At 42.0% G+C, this 21,561-nt stretch overlaps 1 protein-coding gene and 1 long non-coding RNA gene across 2 annotated transcripts in view; both read right to left on the reverse strand.

Moving 5' to 3' along the window:
• NKD1 (NKD inhibitor of Wnt signaling pathway 1) overlaps positions 1-4,028 on the reverse strand; it is a 147,026-nt gene extending 142,998 nt beyond the window's left edge. Inside the window, exons 1-3 of the mRNA XM_074968626.1 lie at positions 3,905-4,028; positions 3,729-3,761; positions 3,356-3,507 (exon numbers count right to left, since the gene is read on the reverse strand). Of these exons, the coding sequence (XP_074824727.1) occupies positions 3,356-3,507; positions 3,729-3,761; positions 3,905-3,929 (210 nt within the window). The 5' untranslated portion in view covers positions 3,930-4,028. The remainder of the gene's footprint in view (positions 1-3,355; positions 3,508-3,728; positions 3,762-3,904) is intronic.
• Positions 4,029-5,241: 1,213 nt separating this feature from the next.
• LOC141996536 (uncharacterized) overlaps positions 5,242-21,561 on the reverse strand; it is a 63,078-nt gene continuing 46,758 nt past the window's right edge. Inside the window, exons 3-4 of the long non-coding RNA XR_012641560.1 lie at positions 7,229-7,328; positions 5,242-5,968 (exon numbers count right to left, since the gene is read on the reverse strand). This is a non-coding gene — a long non-coding RNA (uncharacterized LOC141996536). The remainder of the gene's footprint in view (positions 5,969-7,228; positions 7,329-21,561) is intronic.

Genomic DNA, 21,561 nt, shown 5'->3' on the forward strand with positions numbered 1-21,561 from the left:
GTTTCAATTAACATTAAAAATAGAAGATAACTCAAGCCATCATACTTTTCATGGATGCCACAAAATTGCTTTTTCCTTTAATTCAGTGTCACGGACCAGGATGGCTGCAATTTAACCCCAGCCTACATAGTAATCAAAAAATGTAGAGCACAGCAGCCCCTGCTGGGCAGGTGTCAATGCTTTAATGAGATCAGAGCTCTTATCCCAGAAGAGAAGGCTGTTTACACACCACTTTACTCTTGTTCGTGCCTTCACCCAACAACAATTTACTACTACGACAGCCTTCTCAGATGACTGATGCATTTGGCAATAGCTGGACACTAATTAGTTTTCTCCTCATGACTGTTGGCGGAGGGAGGGGGAAGATCAGCTGAGCAAAGCTTGTTCCAATCAGGAAACACTCTAAATTACAGTTCAGTAATAGAACAGCTTTTGAATTTTTGAATCATGCTCCTGTCAAACAGTTCAAGATTCAGTGTACACAAATATTTCCCTCAACTGGTTTATGAAACTCATCCATGTACATTCAATCCTATATTTTAAGTGAACATACTAAACTTTATTTAGATAATTTACTCATTCCTTGTTGCTTTAAAACAGCTACATTAGTGTCAACGTCCTTGGATGACAGAAGTGAAGCCCATTTTAGTGGCCCTGTTCTTGAGAAAACAGCCTGCAACTGGTTTATATCCTGATTTATATGTAATGTATTGTCAGGTTACTCTATTATGAACAATTTTTCACCAAGACGATCCAAAACCTCCAAAACTTTGGACCAAGACGATCCAAAACTTCACAGCACAATACTGTTGAATGCTCTCAACTCTCATCAAAAGCCAAGAGAAGATGCACAAAATTTCACAAAATCAGGCCCAAAACGCTAAACAGATCATCATGATTCTTTTTAGAGATTCCTGAGAAGAGGCTCAATAGTGAACAAAAATATTCCTAGAGCCACTGATTTTTCTCTAATGTAAACTCAATTGGATATTTCCCTGACTCCACACGTTCTCATCTCTTTTTGATCTATCTATTCCTACCACAAACCACAATAGCATATGATTTTTCACTAAAATCATCATTAAAATATGATTTTTTCACTAAAATAGGTTTTAACGGAAAACCAAACTTTCAACCATGGCACAAGCACTAAGAAAAAACTTTGATTGATTCAAGTGTTTGGGTATGTACAATTGTTATGTAGCATTCCATGAAATTGATTATAAATATTAGTCACTTCTACATCTTGAAATAAACTAATAATTAAGATGCTAGGCTGCAGTCCACTTGATAGTTCAGGGGAATGGACTAGATGATCTTTTGAGGTTCCTTCTAGCCCTGCATTTCTATGATTCTATGATATCTTGGGATATCGGAGAATCAAAGATAGGTCTCAGAATTGGTCTTGCAACCTTGACTCCATAACCTTTACACACAGCATATCTCTTTCGGCTATAGTAGTAGAAATACCTCCTTCCATATGACATAAAATTCATATTTTAAGGAACCTTAATGTAACTGTCACAGCCATCTTCCAGCAGGACGCCAATAGCATTAAAGCAATTAACAGGCAATGAGGCCATATATTTAGGGCAGTATCAGGCCACCATTATTTTGAAACATTCTGCACCAAACTACATATTAGGAGGTACAGTCAACACCCTCTATGGAATAGTGCATTCAAGCACATTTCAAAGTAACTAATTTTAGAGGACAGTAAAAAGTATGGATAATTTAGCTAATTGCTTAATTAACTAAGAAAAACAATGACTTTTTACTAATATATATAGAGATAAATAAAACTCATGGAGTTAGAGTTTTGCAAATCTCTCAAAGTATCGTTGAGATTCATAAAACTTATGTTAGAATTTGTGAGGTTTTCCCTGTATTTTAAACTCATGTTTTCTTTTTGTATTCAGTTTAAATTTGAGACTCTCTTTCCTAGACAAACCTGCCCATTAAGGGTAGAACACACACATCTCAAAGGTTTGACTTGCAAAAGTGGGTTTATCTGAAGAATAATTGTAGGCAGAATTATTATATTCTATTTATTGATACAGATTATGCACACACTGTTTTAAGTGAGAAATTCTTTCTCCCACTGTCATCACATTTTCTCCAACACAAAACTCCAAGCCAAACCCTCAAACCAATGGTGGCTAAGAGAGTTTAACAGGGAGCAAAATTAATTTGTCCACTGATAATAAATAACACTTATATAGCATATTACTCCTTTCACCCAGCCTCCAATGATTTCCAAATTATTTATCAATTCTCACAAGAGAAAGGTTTTAAGATTATAGACCCCCAAGCACAAGAGAAAGGTTTTAAGACTCCAACATAGTCTCTTATCCATTCTCACATCTCAAACAAGAGGAAAGGTAAAGTCCAGATGTTAAGTAAAAACTGCACCATTTACGACGAAATGTCTCCTCACAAACACAAAAGTTTGCAGGATGTTTGGTGTTGCTGCCCTGACTATGTTTTCTGACACACATTCCTGCACTGGGAAGCACAGATTCTAGTCTCCTCATCTCTCAGGTTACTCTTCCGCTGACCCAGTTTAAGGGTTTGATCCAAAGCACATTGAAATCAGTGGGAGTCTTTCCATACACTTCAGTGAGCTTTGGATGAGATCCTAAAAGAGTAGATGGACAATATTTGAGAATCACTGTCTTCTACTCCCCCATCATTCCCTTGAGTTTCAAGGGACAGCATTAAGAAAGAAACCTACAACCCCACTCTTGCCCAAACTTTACCCGGAGGATTTAGGGTGAATTGGTTACATAGACTTCCCCCAAGCAGCATGTGCACACAGATGAGCTGGGAAGTGACAAGTGGCAAGCTCAAAAACTCCTTAAAAAGAAAATCACCCATGCACTAATAGCGTGACCAAATCAGCAAATAACACTTTTGGAAAGTAGTAAAAAAGGCTCTTTCGTGGCTCGGCTCTCCTGAACTCCTATGTCAAAGAGCCACAGCAATAGCTCACTGCCACAGACAGTAGCTTCTCTTGGTACGTTTTGGGAGCTGGGTGCATTCCAATGGTTTTCTGTTTGTTCCTGTTTGCAGTGGGTTTTGTACTAATCGTCCGGCTAATAAACTAGTGGGCAGGTGCTTGTACTTCTGGCAGGCTCTTATGCCAGAGCAGACTTTGTTCTGGGATTCTAACCTCGTCAAAGGGGCACAAGGAAAGAAGCCACCCACCAGGGCACCCCTAAAAGCAGCATCTGGGCAAAGGAGAGCCTCCTCACAGCTGATCCTGGGAAGGGAAGGGAGAGAGGGGCTTGGGCTTTTAGTGTTTGAAGAGGGGAGGGGGAGTGGGGGAGTTTGTGCAGCTGAGACACTGACATACCCTGGTGCTGGAGAGCCTGCAAACAGCCCGGTGCTGGCAGCCTTGCAGGAGTCCCGTACTGCTGCCCCCGCTGCTACCGAAGTATTTCTGCTTCACCATCCAGTCCTCAATCCCTTTCCGAGCTAGAGAGGCGTTCACTGCAAAACTATCACCTAAGGAAAGCACAAGAGACAATGCCACATACTGGAGCAGCACACCCATGCCCTCTGCCTGCCCCAGGGTGGGAGTGCTGGGGGGGGAGGGTGGACCAGCACCTGGGGTATAAACCTGAGCCGGCCACCACAGTCCCACCGAACCCGCCGCAGAAAGTTTGAGGGGAGAGAGAGGGGTAGGGGGGATGTGAAAGTTACTAGCAATACAGAGCCATCCCTACCTTCTGGACTTTCTCTGGGTTTACAAACGGCAGCTAGGCAGGTCCATGGGAAAGTGTAGGGGAAAAAAATAATACAGGAAGATCATTAGACACCAGTATAAAAAAATCACAACAAACAACACGCCATCCAAACAAGGGGGAAAGGGCTGTGGGAGTAGCAAGTGAAAGGAACTAACCATGTTTCGAGTGAAGTTTCCCCATTTCTCTGCACTGATCTGCAATTGCGATTCATTGGACTGTTTTCAGTGGTGGGGTTTATATATATATATATATATTTATATATATATATATTTATATATATATATAAAATCCCACCGTTTTTAGAAATCCATGTGCTCCACTTTCCCCCCTGCTAAAGCAAAAGCAAAAATCAAATCTCAGTTCCCCTTCTGCAGCACGGTCCTGCGTTCCTCCTCTCTCTGCTGAAGTCTTTCTCCTCTCTCTTCTCTTTTCCCAAAGACAGAGGCGGTTACAAAAGACCTTACTTCACCCACCAGGGAACATGATTGACACCTCATTGAGATTAGACCACTTGCAGGCAGCCTCTGGATTCCTATTGGACTGAGGCGGCACATGAAAGGGAATAAAGATCCTTTTGGAGTCTCAAAAAAAAAAAAAAAAAAGGAGCAGCAGCAGCTCTAGTGCATTTCACTTCCAGCCAGACACAGGCAGCAGAGCACAGAGCCACAGAGAAAGCCCAGGAAAGGCAAAAGGAGGAGGCCTCTTTCTAATAACTGAAATGTGTTTGCTAAATCCGATGCACTAGTTCATGCAGTTGTAGGGAGGAAACTTTGGGAACGTGCTGCATGCTCGAAACGTACTCAGATCCCCATCATTCCCCACCTTTAGCTGCAGCTTTCCAAATTTTTCTTTGCCTCAGGGCTGAATGAGGAAAATATACCACCTCTGCCAGCCCCTGGGGTTGCACATTTTAATAAAAGGTGTCTACTGAATGTGTTTATTTTTATGTTTTCCTCCTATTGGTCCTGATTCTCCGTGCCAGCCAAAGTGATTTCACTGCAGACATAAGGCAGGGTGGGTAATAAAAGTGGCTTTATGCCAGTTTTGCAGTACGTAGATATGGGACTGGCTGGGAACTGGAGCAGTCCTTGGTGCAAACTACAACAGCCTCTGGGGCTGCTCTAATTGAGGTTCTGCTGAATCTGCCCTATAAGGCTGACCAGCAGCCCAGAGTAGGCAGGAGTGCAATGTGCTCCAGCAACACACCCTATGCCTCCCTTATATGCCTGTGGCTTCAAAGGGGATTGTGGCATGGGACAGTTTCACTAGCACTTCAACACTGGGGAAGCACCCATACTCCAGGAGTATTCCATGAGGGGAATAACAATATTCTTCCAGCTTTGCAGCCAGCTCAAAGGAGCTGTAAGGAACCCCAGAACCAGGACCATCAGCTTCCACAGGACTTGACAGCACTCAGACCTCACAGGATTAACCCATAGGGCTGCAGGACTGGACTCAAAATCAGTTTATCAAACATTTTAATTACCCATTACTGTGCTCCCTCCGAAGCTAATGTCTCATTGATCTCTGAGAGTTTTCCCTGCATCAGGACCACAGGTCTGGATACTTCTGCTATATTTTCGCTGTTTAAAAAAAATCTTCATATGAATGAGCTCATACCCCAGAGTAACATACTTCCTTGTTGTCACTGATGCAGAATGCACCCGTACCTGGAAATTTAATACAAATGTGTACCTTCTTGTAACTTCTGCAAGTTATCCTTCAGCGTAAAGTTAATTCAGGCACTCAGATACTGAGGTGATGGGCACCATACAACCACATAGCCCTTGATTCTCAATTTCCTAATTTCCAGGAAAGCTGGAGTGTTTTGAAAAGTGCAGATATTCTACAGGTTTAAGGTTCAATCCCTTACTCTTGTGCGTCTTTCCTCACACAAGCCATCTCACTGAAACCATTGCTCACATGGGAAAGGTTTTGCAGGTTCAGGTCCAGAGATGTTTCTTAGTGGCTTAGACTGGTGCACAAAAGCCTCAATCAGCCTTAAAAAAAAAAACATAAATCAAACTTTTAAAAAAACCTTCTCTTCCTTTTCCAGCATTTGGGACAGTACTATTGTTTTACAGATACGATACATCAAAAAACTTGCAGTTTTGTGAAGAGAATTTTCAGAGTCATTAAAAACTTATTTCCTTCCTTCTGCTGGTCATTATTTTTTATTTTATGAAAATCACATCTCCCTCGGGATTCTTGTAGTTCAGCTAAGAAAGATAAAAGAGAACAAAGAGAGCAGAGTGATTACTAGTTCAAGTTTTGAGAAAGAAAAAAATTGAGATTTCCAAGAATTTTACTCTACAAACCACTATTCAAACTATACAGGGGTTGGTCCAGATGGGTCCAGGCCAAAAAATTCCAGTCTACATCTGTGTTTTCAAACACTCTGATTTCAGGGGAAACGGGCTTGGAACGCATCTCTATTAGAGAGTCCAAAATGTATGTTGTGAAACTCTGATGTGAAGTGACTCTCCAAATCACAATCACTATCGAGACATTAACTAAAACATTTAATAGCTGGTTGTTCCCTGGATAATGGAGAGAGAGAGATATTTGCTTTCCAGATTATTTCAACTATTTATCTGTCTAGCAAAGAAAACTCATGAATTGCGATGTTCAGTGATTGCAACAGCATCAATTGCTTGTCAAATCGCCAATAATTTGCATCTCTTTTTTAATCTCTTTCTTTTTATATATTTTAATAATTTATTTGGCCCATATCTTATGTTATGTATTTGTTCCTTTGAAGACTGCTTCTTGTTTTGGGGAGAAGAAAGGGGGGGGAGATTTAGATCAATCAGACTCCTTGGGGCTTGAGACTCACCTGTGAAAATTCTGACAGATATTAAGCAATTTGAAATTATAATATCAGTTCTATTTTCCTCCCAGCTTAGCCTTTTTTCTTAAGCTAAATCAAACTCTGACTTACTCAGGGTTACAGTGACTATCTACAAAATACATTTCAAAGAAATAAAAGGGCAATTAAAAAAATGCCCTGCAATATTTTTAAAAGGGACTCTATCCTGCAATGTTCAACTCTTGAAACAAAATGAGGCCCCAGTTCTGCCATGAGCTCAACACAGCTGCACCACAAGTCCTTGCAGAGCCCCCATGACTTCACAAACAGTGTCAGGGTCCATCTGTGCAGACATCATGACAGGGTCAGGGCATTATATATTTGTAACATAATGTATGAGCTTTGCATAATTATTGCTGAAATATGGGACAAAATTTATCCTGTATTGATTTGATAAGGGATATTAGACACTAAGATCTTGATCCTTCAAATTGCTGAGCTACATTGTTACAGAACTCAGACTGCATAGGAGGTACTCAGCAACTTGTGGGATCAGGCCCCAAATTATTTTGCCCCTTAAAATAAAGGATAGGTGGCCACCATTGTCAGGGTGAAGTACTAAAGAATGCCTGCTGTTTTCTGGTTGAACTTCATGTATGTCTTTAGATACCTTTGTACTATTCTTCTTAGCCATGGTAACAGCTTCAGAGAACGATCACCTTCCTTTCACGTGCTCTCTGTTGGTCTCTCTCTTACATACACACACTTCCCTGTATGTGCAGAAAATTTCCAGATGGGGACCTCAGTTGTTTCTAGGTCTATCGTACTTTTGAGGACTCTTAGTTCCATTTAGGAATATAGAAATAAGCAAATAAACACAGTAACGTCCTTTCACGTTTTCCCCAAGCATTTATAAATTGATTTCCATTACAAACTATCACATTCAAGAGGGCTAGGGTTTCTGTGTCACTTATCAATCCCATCAGCTATGAAATTTGCACTGGAATTCACCTCTTTCAGAAAAAAATGTGTCACAGAATCAGATATTTCTAGCCTGCATGGTTGTGAAGAAAAGTTTGAAAAACATGAATGGAGTATAAATGGAAGCAGTGATAGAAGTGTGACCTACACCATTCAGGTTAACTCTGAAACCTAAAGATGTCAAGCTGGGACATCCTGAAAGCTGAGAATTTGGAGACAGAATAAACTGAATTTTATATGAAATAAATAATATGGGGCCTAATACACTGATTGCATTACTAATTTTCATATCTAATTCAATAAAAAGAATCTCACATTATTAATTTATCTGAACCAGCTGCAGAATTTCTACCATTGCCACAGACCACATGGGACTCTGATTGTAACTTTACCTGAAACTCCAAATGAAATCTCATACTCTGATATGGATCTTTGGTTTCAGATCCATTCAGAAGCCTCTTTTTTACTTACACTTTGAAACTTTTTCCAGCAGAATTAGACACTATGCTTCATGGGCTTTATTTCAAGCTGAGATGTGAACCTCTTACTGTACTGTCATCATTCATGGACAGACTCTACCACTTTTATTTACATAGAGAAGTACCTTCCTTCACAAATAGGGAACTGTATCAGAATCTGGCCATTAGCTTATATTTATTTTCTGCCAGTTTGTGTTTTATGCTTCATCTGAATATTCTCAGGTATCAAGTGTGTTACTGTATGTTCTGAAGTCATACCAGTTCAGGGCTGTGATCTTATTAGAATTCATAAACAAATAAGACTCAGTCTTGACTACCTGCATGGAAGATTTCCACGGAAAATCCAGGTGCTTCAGGAAGATGTGACGACGATTTACTAGGTGGCATTATTCCTTCAGAGTCATTACTGAAGTAATACTCCAGTGTGGGTCTAGGAGGCACAGAGTTATAAGAGGTTCTATCTTTTGGATGAGATATTATAAGAAGTCCTGATTAATTATGATCAGTAATGATTTTGCAACAACAGGCTTGTCATATAGGAACATATCATACTGAAAGTAAGGAGTTTCTCATGAAAAATCTAGGTACATAATATGGTCCATATATGAGGTTGTAAATAAAAAACATATCTGAATGGGGCCTCTAGGCACTGCCACAATACAAATAAGTAATAACAATTATTTTTTAACTACGGAAGGAAAGTATTATATATTCTTTATGGGCTAATTCTTGAGGTCCTCTTTCAGTTTTGGCTCAGGCAAATTCCAATTGACTTCAGTGTCATTTGGCCTGAATATATATATGGTATACAAACTGAATAGGCCCTCAAGATTTGTCTCAGTAGAATTACAATGATCCTCATAACTGCAGGGTCTTTGAGTTACACAAAGCCTTTTGTTTTTTTAATTCGAAGGAGTCAGATGCATGTTAAGTAGTGACGTCTAGTAAACTATCAGAGTAAAGTACATCATTCATAAAGCTGTACCAATGATTAAAAGGTCTCTAATTTAACCCTGTGACCCCAGTGGAATTTTTGAAGTATGAAAGCCATGACATATAGTATTATTCATTGCCTTTTTCATTAGTGCTGACTGTGCTACAATCTTGCAGAGTGTATAGAAAACCCTTTTGAATCTAGATACAATGTAAATATGTTGAGGATGGGAAATACATTTCTCTCACCAAAAAAGTAGTACAGACAATCACACTGGGAATTTATTTTCAACAGACAATAGCACAGTAAAATTAATGCTCATATTTGCAGTCAAAAAATGGATATGTAGGATTGGAAGAAATCATGTCTGTAACGTTTGCGGTTGTTTTAATGCCCCAAGAAAGAGTGCAGTGAAGTGCATCGAAGTGCTAACGTAAGGCAGCATCACCAATACAACCTGTAAAAAGAAAAGGAGGACTTGTGGCACCTTAGACACTAACCAATTTATCTGAGCATAAGCTTTCGTGAGCTACAGCTCACTTCATCGGATGCATAAAGTGGAAAATGCAGTGAGGATGTTTTATACACACAGACCATGAAAAAATGGGTGTTTATCACTTTAAAAGATGCATCCGATGCAGTGAGCTGTAGCTCACGAAAGCTTATGCTCAAATAAATTGGTTAGTCTCTATGGTGCCACAAGTACTCCTTTTCTTTTTGCGGATACAGACTAACACGGCTGCTACTCTGAATACAACCTGCGTCTATTTTGATTATGTATTTGAATAACAGTTATTTTCGGTCCATAGTTACAGGATATAGGCAAAAATCAGGGCTTGCATAGCGGGGCACATATCGCCTGGTTGCATGTGGCAATGTAAAATAAGACAGAATGAATGGGGTCCAGGCTGACCATGAACCTGAATGCCATCCCAACTAGTATACGCAGCAGATGTGCCTGGAAGGAATGTGGCCTGAATGAAAGGAGGTTCATCAGAGGCAGCCGTCAGTGGCCGTGCAGGCTGGTGGAGCGGGGGTGATTGCACCGCGCAGCGCTCCACATTTCCAGCCTGCCTACGGCTTTTCGAAAACCCAAATAAATTACGGGAATCGCTTCTCCTTTATGCACTACTTTGTTGATGTGCTCAAAGAGTTCCGGTGAATTCGTGAGCACCATTTTCATTGAGAAAAATCACGCTGACTTGCCCCATCGTATCAGGTTCATCTTTTTCTATTCAAGTTATGTTTTTAACTATCATTTCAACAATTTTCCCCAGTACTGAAGCCCAGTTCACTTGTCTAATTTCTAGGATCGCCTCTAGTTGCTTTTTAAAGCCGGGCAAAACATTTACTACCCTCCAGTTCTCTGGTATTATCACTGATTTTAATTGGATATTTTTGTTAGCGGCTCCTCCAATTCATAGTTCCTATAGAAGAGCACTTGACTATATTTAGTCCCATCTCAGGTCCCGGAAACCTGTTGCCCTTTGATTTATCAGTTTGTTGAAATTTTTTAAAGGGACAGCTCAAGAAAGAGTGCACAAGAAACACACTCTAGTTACAGGACTGCAGGCTGGGAACAAGCTGCTTTATTCAGCTATCTAACAAACAGAGAGGGAAAATACACACCAACAGAACAAGAAGGAAGGGAGGGCTAGAGCACGGTTCCAATCCATAATACTCTGAAGTAACCCAGTCAGCCCCCTGCTGACCACTCTACTACATGCAGCATTCTTCTCTTTAGAGTCCTCGGACTGAAAAGAGTACCAACAGCTCTACAAATGGTTTCCCTCAGACATCATTTGTGGCAAAGGCTGCTACACAAAAAGCACACTGTTTCTCTACAATGTCCTTATCCTCCTTAATTGTCCCTTTACCCCCTGCTTGTGCAGTCAACTCTTCAGTTCTCTCACAGGCTTCCTCCTGCTGATACATTTTACCCATTTCTTGTTATTTGACTTTATGTCTTTGTGTATTTGTACTTTGAATTCCTAGCCCTCCTCATTTCCATACATCATTTTATCTGCCATGGTTCATGTGTCTTGCTATCACTCAGATTGGATTTTCACTGAAGGATACATATAGTTGACTTGAATAATCTCTTGAATGGTGCCATTTAACCATATTGGTTTTTTCCCCTGTATCTTCACACTTCCTTTTTTGGTTTGGGTTATGCATGTCTTTTGTGACTATTTCAACTAGCCTCCATAATGAGGCTATGGAGTTTAGATTTCCTCACTTTTGTCTCGCTTCCTCATTTCTTTTTTAAACCTCCCCCTTATTAAAGGTTAATCCAGTCCTGGTCTCAGGCTCGGCCCTAGTGGATAGGTGTCAACATCATGAACACTCTCACTCCAGTGGTTTCTTTACTGGCTGCTTTGGCAGAGATTCAGAGCCCAAGTCTCTCTTTTGGAGTAGGGGGGGAAAGGACGTAAGGGAAGGAGATGCTCCAAGTATTCCTCCGAGACAGAAAAGAGTAAATTGTGCCCTCTTCTGCCATCAAATCCATGTGCGTAAAGTGAGCAGCAACCAGTTTCAGTGAAGGTGGCTGTGCCGTATAAGGAAGAAATCATGTGTACATCTCTAAAGATGCCACCGGCGCAGGACACTCATTCCCAACTCTCAGCTCCACAGCATGAGACAAGTAGAATTCCCCAAGTGCTAAAGGGTTTGTCGTTCCCAAGAGCTGTAGTGGTAGTCAGAAGGATTTGGAGCTGCCCCAGCCAAACACACAGAGGTGATCATACAGCACTTAACACCTCCACCTTGGGAGCCTTCCAGTCGGCTTCCTCATGACCACAGCGCCACAGGAGCCATGTCTCTTAAAACTATTTAATTTATTTTGGTGACCCCCATGAGCTCCGTGGCTGCCTTGGCCAAGGAAGGAAGACTGTTCAGTGACTTCAAACAGTGTTTGTGCAGCAAAAAGATGTCTATCACTCATGAGCACATTCACATTCAGATTCAGGGAGATGCATCCAGAAAGTGCTCATGGCAGTGTGAGTTCTGTGACCTTGCCAGATAGATCCCGGTTCTCTCTAGGACTGTCCCAAATATCTGCAGTCATGCCTGTCCTGGAGGCAGGTCTGAGGTAATCAAAGCTCTTGGTGCATTTGGAGTGCTTTCTTTGAGATAATAGCATTGACCTCGACACTGGTATCCTCCTGTACCACTTTGCTTGGAGGACGTGGTGCAGCCCCTGTGCAGATGTCAACACTCGCCTCACCACATGCAGTAAGCTGAGAGGGAGATAAGGGATAACAAAAAATGCTGTTTGGACACAGATGGGCCACAGGACTCTTCTGGTGCCAAACATCTCTCTATTCCAGAGCAGCAGCAGCCTAGAGACTGTGTCCGGATCTAACGTTCCTACCATTTTTTAAGTAACTGGCTAAATCAGCAGATTTTAGTAGGCCCTGGTTCTGGAATCTCATGGGTCCTGGAATTCCTGTCCAATCCCTATCCAGCCCTTGGCATCTATCGTGGACCACCTGGTAAAGGTGGCATGACATCTCACAATACTCTTCCCATCAGGAAGATGGCCAAGGAAAAGTCTTCTCTCGGAAGACACCATCAGCTATCTATCTATCCCATCCCCAACACAAAGGCCAGATGGTGGAGGTGGCCACAGCCAGAGGGAAGACTGGCCAATTACAGGACACTGAGTGCCAAAACTCTGAACGTTGGCAAGGGGATTTCCTTGCCTGAAGGGTTTACCAGTCCATGGTTACAACCCTACATATTGTAGACTACCACGTTCTCATGGGCAAAGGCCAGGCTGAGCTCAGCAAGACAACTCAGCTTTGGCAGAGTCCCTTCCACAAGAGAGACTGTGCACAGGGCCTGGCTAGGTGCACGGTGCGGGTGCAGCCTCTGTTGCAGATAATATGAGGTGCTCTCCTAAGCGGGGGATCACCTGCAGGTCTGCTTCGCGGAAAGGCTCTGTGTTCCACCAGCAGGAGCTCTAGGACTGTGACAGAACTAGTGGGGATTCTTTTGTAAAAGTTTCCCCAGTGTAAACATGGGCCAAGAGGTTCTAGCCTAAATAACCTGAACTTGCAGTACATCCCACCTATATGACATATTGTGTAAAAAGACCAACTCTTGAGCTCTTTTAAAGCATTTCTCCTTACGTTTTTCTTCTGGAGAGTATTTTGCTGAGATGAAATTTACTAACTACTATTATAATGTGCTGAGAAAGTAGAAAAATAACTTAAGTCAACATCATGTACAGTGTGCTACACATTAAATAAAAAGGGAGGCGAAATAAAAAATAGTGCCATGACTTCAATAATCAGAGTCTTTTTCCTTTATCATCTAAGAAATGACAAGTGAGAAAGTTTTAATATAGAAGAGGATTTTTATTTGCATTTCTTAACAATAAGGGTGGTTTATACTCCACCTGGTGTCTTTTCTCACATCATCTTTTATGGGCTTCTCTCAGTGACAAGTACCTTTGTGCAAAGGGTTTTTTTTTCTCTCTCTCCCCCCTCTCCAGTTCTAACTCTCTAGCAGGCTTCAGCATACAAACACAATGGAAGCATTGAAAGGAAGACAGTGGGACACCTCCTTTGATCTTGTGTTCTAATAACTTGTGTACGTATGTGTCCAAAAACAATGCTCCAAGGCTTTTCTCCTGAGCGTCTGCTGCTGCCGCCCCAAATGAAAAGAATACTCATCACAAGGGCAGTGTAATAGTTAAACTGTATTCAGAAAAATATAGTACAGGAGAGTAGTGTAAACAACAGACTGTAAACTCTGCTAAACGCTTTGATGGCTGAAAACAGCCCGGCTCCTGACAAAAGACATAGGTCTGTTCAAAGCAGACACTGGGAGGGTCATCATTAAATCATACAGTTTCCTATTACTTTTCATATCCATTCTGGAAAATACCCACTGCACTCGGACAAAAGAAATGTGGCTTACATTAGGGGAGATGTCTGTTGTTGGAAAATGCAACTGAGCTCCTCCTTATCGGTGCTGCTCACTGGCTTTTTTGTAAGAGCTAGTTCAAACAACAAACCTGGATTGTTTATTTGTTCATTTATTTATTTATGAGGCTCTTTCTAATTAAGTGGATTTGGGGAAAAAACAGCATGAAAAAGGACCAGTTGCGCACAACTCTAGATACAGATAGAGCACAGTGCTTGTGCAAAGCTTCCCTTATGCAAGCAATAATCAGGGGAAGGAGGCAAAAGAGAAAGCTGGCTGCTCCATCAAGGCCCTGTTGTTTACATGTGCACACTGTATATGGACACAAAAAGCAGAGACAGACCCAATCCAACACTGAGCCCATGAACACTCTTTAACTTTGGGAAGAGGATGTTGGAGTCAGAATGTGGATCCGAATTTAGCATCTGGGCCCTATCTCCATAACAAATGGAACAAAACTTCAGAGAAAGGCACCCACATGTTGAGGGCAGGGGTTGTGTTTCTTGATCCAAACATAGATCTGAATTGGACAGCTTGGGTAAAGTAACCCTAGGGCTTGATTTTACTGCCACAGTCCTGGTTTTCCATGTTGTATCCTGGTGACCCAGGAACTTCTTTCATGCCTTGGCTTTTCATTTCAACGAAAGGGGGGGGTTTTCAATAACTAAACCATTTTTCAGAGTTGGATGATAAACTGATTCAGAATACCATGTGACTGGAAAAATCCCTCCACTCTGAGATACGTGTCAGTGTCACCATTGAGCCAAAACTGGCTGCAGCCACCATGAGTAGCAAGTGTTTGTCACCCTAAAATAAACACTGCCCCCAAAGTGCCCCAGTTTATAACCTTAGAAGTATGGGCAATTTAAGCTTGGGCCAATTTTTCATTTGCTTATCTGTTAAATCTTTGGTCACTATTGGTTTTTATCACTAGGCCTTGTTTACACTTAGGAATGGCCCTGAGACAACAATTGGTTTGTGGAGAACAGAAGACTGGCCATAATGGGTCACACCAATGGTCCATCTAGTCCAGTATCTTGTCTTCTGACAGTGGCCAATGCCAGATGCTGCAGGGGGAATGAATGGAACAGGGTAATTATTGAGTGATCCATACCCTGTCATCCAGTCCCAGCTTCTGGCAGTCAGAGGCTTAGGGACACCCAGAGCAGGGGGTTGCATCCTTGATCATCTTGGCCAATAGCAAAGAATTCCTTTAGCTTCTCTTGTCTTCATTGAGTGCTCCTGTAGCACCTTGATTGTCCAGTGCTCCCACTGATTGTTTGGTAGGCTTCCTGCTTCTGATGTACATTAAAACACTTTTCTTATTAGTTTTTGTGTCTTTTGCTAGTAGCTCTTCAAATTCTTTGTTGGCGGTCTAATTATACTTTTATACTTGACATGCTAGAGTTTACACTCCTTTCTATTTACCTCAGTAAGATTTGACTTCCAGTTTGTAAAGGATGCCTTTTTGCCTATAACCACTTCTTTTACCCTGTTGTTTAGCCATAGTGGCTTTTTTTTTCAGTCCTCTTACTTTTTGTGTGTGTGTAGGGAGGGAAACATTTAGTTGGGGTCTCAATTATGGTGTTTTATAAAAGTTTCCATGCAGCTTGCAGACATTTTGCTCTTGTGTCTGTTCCTTTTAATTTCCATTTAACTAGCTCTCTCATTTTTGTGTAGTTCCCCTTTTTGAAGTTAAATGCTACTGTAGTGGATTTTTTTGGTATTTCCCTCCCTACAAGAATGTTAAATTTAATTAAATTATCGTTGCTATTACCAAGCAATTCAGCTATATTCACCTCCTGGAACACATCCAGTGAGCCACTCAGGACAAAATCAAAAATTGCCTCTCCCCTTCTGGGTTTCAGAACAAGCTGCTCCAAGAAGCAGTCATTCACAGTGTCTAGAAATTATATCTATGCATCTTATCCTGAGGTGACTGGTACCCATTCAATATAGGGATAGTTGAAATCTCCCGTTATAACTGAGGTTTCTGTTTTTGCAACCTCTCTAATCTCCCCGAGCATTTCACAATCAAATTGGAGTGGGTGCTATGGTTACGCAAGGATGCGGGGAGCAGGTGAAGAGACTAAAGGTCATTCTCCATTTTGGAATGCGGAGCTCTGCACTGCTGGATGCAGAACAGGCCCGTGGTAGGCTGCAGCTCACAGCCGGTTCTCAGTGATGCATTATGCAGTGTTTAAATAGAAATAATTTAGTTGTTAAATAAAAGCACTCAATGCCTAATAAAAAGAACACAGAAAGCCTTGTCTAGACTTAGGGATCAGAACTGGTGAGCTATACCAAATTACCAGCCAGTGATTGCCCAATCAGCACTACTCCTGTGATTGGGCAAGACCTAAAGCTGTTTAAATGAGTTGCATTTGCTGAAGCAAAGAGAACTGGTGTCTCCCTTACAGTGCATTGGCCCTGATGCAACCTCTGTAGCACAGACAACTTCATTTAAACAGCCTTTGTGGTCTATGTTCTCTAGTCTAAACCATTCAAATGGCAACAATAACCGGTTTCATTTCAAAAATGCCCCCTTTGCTTTTTCCATTTTACAAAATACACCTATTTCAACCTCTAGGCATGTGCATTAAGATATAACACAATCCTAAGGGAACTTGTGAACAAAATTCTCCCCACCCCAAAAGGAAAATTAACAGCTCCCCTACTCCCTCCTTCCCACACACACACACCTCCGGGCACCAGCTTCTGAGTGGATAAATATGAGATGATCAAGTAAGCAAAATAGACACCTACGTATTTTATTTTACAGTCCATTTAATTTTTTCTCCTCTTAGCTTTTGGTGATGTAAATGGATTCTGCACTAAATGCAGTCTCACAAAATCCCAGGGACATACCTGCCATATAAACCTTAATTGCTGTGTTAGTGCTCAGATATGATGGGTGCCTTAGAAATACTTAGGACTACTGAAAGAGATGTATTTTTCCTACTTTGAGACACATTTGTAAGAAAGAGGGAGCACAAATCATGGTGTCAACGGGTTGTAGCAGTGCTCGTCAAATAGCACTATACATGCCCTGCCCCCAGTGAAAAAAAATCTGTTTTTGGCTTTTCCGTGTCTCTGTCTTTTTCCTTTGGATGATAAAGGAAGTGAGGAGTATGTGTGTGGGGGGAGGAACCCTGTTTTGTTTTGTTTTTCAATTTAAAAACTTGGAAATATTCAACCAAACTGAACATTTTCCCTAAACATTTTTGTTTTGGATCAAACAAACAGTCCTTTATTCTTCAACAAAATATTTCACCCAAAATTTTTCCAGCTGGCCCTAGTCATAAACCAGCCAGATTGTCCCCCTCCAATACAGGAGGAGTCCGAACAGTCATACAGTTGGAGTAGGTGGCTCCACACCACTGCCACTGTAGCCCTCAGGAGAAGCTATGCTGGGGGAAAGAGCATGTCCAGGGTATTCCTATTCCACAGGTATTCCCGCCTACCACAAAAACCCATAGGGGGCCATGGACAGCTGAGCACAAATTAGGGCAGCCCTCAGGCCGCACCAGTATAGAAGACAAAAACAAGTGGCGTAAAGCTCTCTCCCCGCTTGGTCCCTGCACCAAGCTCAGCTCAGGCCTTGCCTACATGAGAAAGGGTTTGTCAATAGAACTATAGTGGCAAACCTTCCTAGTAGAGCTGCTGCTTATATCAGAAAAAGAGTTCTTTGGCCACTGTAGCTTATACCATTTTCCTGAACGTCGACTCTAAAGTTTTTGCTGGCATCGTTCTATCAGTTAAGGGTGTGATTTTTTTTTCACAACCCTAACTGACATTGCTATGCCAGCAAAACTTTTAAGTGGAGTCCAGGCCTCAGCCACAGAGGTGAACTTGGCCCGCAGACCTCATATGGATGTCAAGCAGCACACTGTCCAATTTATTCCTTGGATGGCTGAGCAGCTGTACAATAACCTACAAATTATTAAAAGAAAATCTTGCTTCAGAAAGGGTTTCCGCACATATTTCTAGAGTGTTTCCTAATGTGAGTGGGAAATCGTTAGTCGAACTGACTTTCAAACTTTAGAAGCCAGCCTAAATCTTTGTGTGCAGAGTACACCTCGGTCTGCTCCCCTTTGTTGAATAAATGCTGTATAACTCAAGGCACTCAGCGCAGTTCTACTGAAACCAAGGAGACTTTTTACTTGATTTTTGATGGTATGTTCTGCATTTTATTTATTATAAACTATTATATTTTCCATCCCTCATCTCTCATATAGCACAAAATGTATCCCTGGAATTATGGCCTCCTGACAAACCACTAAGGTGTTGAAAAATATTGGGCCAGCTAACTACTGCAAATCAAGAGTAACTCTACTAAAAAACACACCTAGTGTCAAATTGATGCGAGAGGAATAACAGGCCCATAACATTTACATTTTTTAATTGCACAGATGCCTCTACCCCTGGAGCTGCAAGTTGGGGGTACAAATACGCTGATCTTTCCCAGATGAAAGTTAGAGGTGGGATATGGGCCATAATTATGACTATGCAGTTCATAATATATTTAGCAAATGATCATACAGATGACCACCAAAAAATCTATCAGGAAAGGAAATAATAGTGTATATTTACAGCCAAGAAAGATGGATTAAAGGGAGAATTTCCATGGTTTCCTGACACTCATTAACAAGTGTTAAAGAAGAGAATGGGCAAGTAAGGGTAAGAGAGGCAGCTAGTACTAGTTTTTAATACTGTAACAAAAGGGGTGAAGATATGAAAATAACAGATTTCCTTGAATAACTATCTGTGGTTATTTATACTTAAAATTAGGTAGACAAATCACATTCCAGACTGATTATCCATACCTGCCTAACCCCCAGTGTAGATGCAGCTATGTCGACTTCTATCAACATAGTTACCATCCCTCAGGGAGGTGGTGTTCCTACACCAACAGACAAACCCCTTCCGTCAGTGGAGGCTGTGTCTACACTCCAGGGTTATGCCAGCATAGCTATGACGACACAGCTATGACAATATAGTCTCCATAGTGTAGAGATATCTTGAGATGGGATATCACAGATAGGACTAATTACGCCACTGAAAAATGAATATTGCAGTGTCAAAAGAACTTAAATGAGAATAGAGTTGACAAAGGTAGACGGACAGTTAGCATTACACGCGAATCCCTGTCTCTAAGCAGTACAGTAGGATAATACAGAATGACCTGGATTGTTTGACAAACAGACCACAAGCAAACAATATGTAGTTTAATATGGCTAAGTGCAAATGATACACCCTGGAACAAAGAATGTAGGCCATACTTCCAGGATGGGGGACACTATCCTGGGAAGCAGTAATTCTGAAAAAAATTGGGGCGTCATGGTGGATAATCAGCTGAACATGAGCTCCCAGTTGGATGCTGTGGCTAAAAGGGCTAATGTGACCCTTGGACATACAAGCAGGAATCTCAAGTAGGAGTAGAGAGGTTATTTTACCTCTATATTTGGCTCCGGTGTGACTGCTGCTGGAAAACTGTATCCAGTTCTGGTGCTCAAAATTCAAGAAGGATTTTGAAAAATTGGACAGGGTTTAGAGAAGAGCTACAAAAATGATTAAAAGATTAGTAACCCTGCCTTATTCATTTTCTTGAGTCTTATCTGTTTAGCTTAACAAAGACAGTTAAGGAGTGAATGCGCCCTTCAGAGTAGCAGAGAAAGGTATAACATGATCCAATGGCTGAAAATTTAAGCTAGACAAATTCAGAGTGGAAATAAGGTGCAAATTTTTAACAACGAGAGTCATTAATCATTGCAACAACATAACAAGGGTGGTGATGGATTCTCCATCACTGACAATTTTTAAATCAAGATTGGATGTTTTTCAAAAAGATATGTTCTAGGAATTATGTTGGGAAAGTTTGATAGCCTGTGTTATGCTGGAGGTCAGACTAGCTGATCACAATGGTCTCTTCTGGCCTTGGAATCTATAATTGAGTTGTAGTGGCTTCCTATGTGTTGCAAAGTGGCTGGAAATAAAAGGAGCCACCCAAAATATTGATCCAGATGTGCAGACCCCGGCGCAAACAACTTTGTGAGCAGCTGCACATTTGCATTCGGCAGCATGTACCGCAGTTGTGTGTGCAGCTCTGTAGAGCTCCACCATTCATGGGCAGCGGGTATCATGGGCTGGGGGAGGCTGAGCCTCCCCAAACAGCCAGGTGTGGCCCCAGCCCCAGTCTGCCCCAAGTCCCCCTCCTACTTCTCGCTCTGCGGGTGGCTCTTTTCCTGTGCCATCATGGCCCCAGCTGGGGCTGGCACTGGGGCCGCACTGACCGGCCACCCGGCACTCCGGGGGGGCTGGGGCCACGCTGCCCAGCCTCCTGGCACTCCGGGGGAGGGAGGCGGGCTGGGGCCACTCTGCCTGGCCTCCTGGCGCTCTGGAGTTGGGGGCGGGCTGGGAGTGCTAGCCAGTGGCCACAGTGTGGAAGGGCCCGGGCTTCAGAAGGGGCAGGGCCTCGGGTGGAAGGGACGGGGCTGGAGGGCTAGCCTTCCCAAGCCAGCGGTTCACCCACCACCTATGCCACCATTGCAGAATAATCTATTAGATATGCCTAGGAAGAGAGAATCCTCCTTACCCCCAGGCCATAGACTGGCAATAGAACTACTGTCTGGCTGCAGCCACTTTTCAACTGATCTGGATGGGGGTGGAGGTTAGAACCCAGGTTCTACTTTAACTTGGGCTGGAACCCAACCACTTTGTAATGAGGATGCAGGTTAAATTACTCATTTGCTGATAGTCCTCCAATGCCCTTCCCACAATTCCCCACCCCCCACCTCCGAAGGACAGACAAATTCTCTCATAATTGACTGGGAAAGGATCTTAGAGCATCTCAGTACAAAAAAACATAGGATATGCCCTCAGACGCAAATGGTCAAGTTCAGAAACACAGGTAATGTTTCATAATATAGGTAATGCTTTACTGTGAGGATACTTACACCCAAGTGAGGCTAACCCGGGTGCTCAGCCCAGGTGCTGATCACACAGGTTAACTGTTGCTGGAGCCACTCTTGTCAAAAGTTTCATGAATCTACCACCAGGCAGATTTATGGTTTTGCAAGTCATGTTAAAATATACCTTTTTTCAACATTTTGACATGATAGCAGGTGAAACTGAGCAGTTTAATTTGAGTTTTTGAGATTTTACGTGCATTCAAACCAGAAACATCACACAAAATTCAGGGGGCATGAATCAACACAAATTAAAACTAAGAACCACTGAAAACTAAAACTTCTGTGACTGACATGGCTCCAAACAAATGCCCTTTATGCTCATATGACACATCATTAAAGATGTTGAAACAACAGGAGTACTGTTAGGGTGACAGATAATTGAGCCATTAAAACAGAGGCTCACACACTTTGGACATCTTAATAGAGAGGTTGCCCCATGGACTACCTCCCCTACCAGTCATGGTATCACAGGCCGCCTCGTCTTTGCAAGCGTGTAACATCCATACAGCTACAGCAATTGCTGCTTGGAAAATAACAGCAGGAAATTATTTATGCATTTTTAGGTTCATTTATGTGATTTATCTGCTGGAAATAAGGAGCAGAAAGCAGCACCATATGACCAGCCCGCTCTCCGTAGACCACCAGCACAATGTCCTTAGGCCACAGACTGAGAATCTCTACGTTAGAACATCTCTGGTTCTGTAAT

This window comes from Natator depressus, chromosome 12 (genome assembly GCF_965152275.1).
Source record: "Natator depressus isolate rNatDep1 chromosome 12, rNatDep2.hap1, whole genome shotgun sequence".
Lineage (NCBI taxonomy): Eukaryota > Metazoa > Chordata > Testudines > Cheloniidae > Natator > Natator depressus.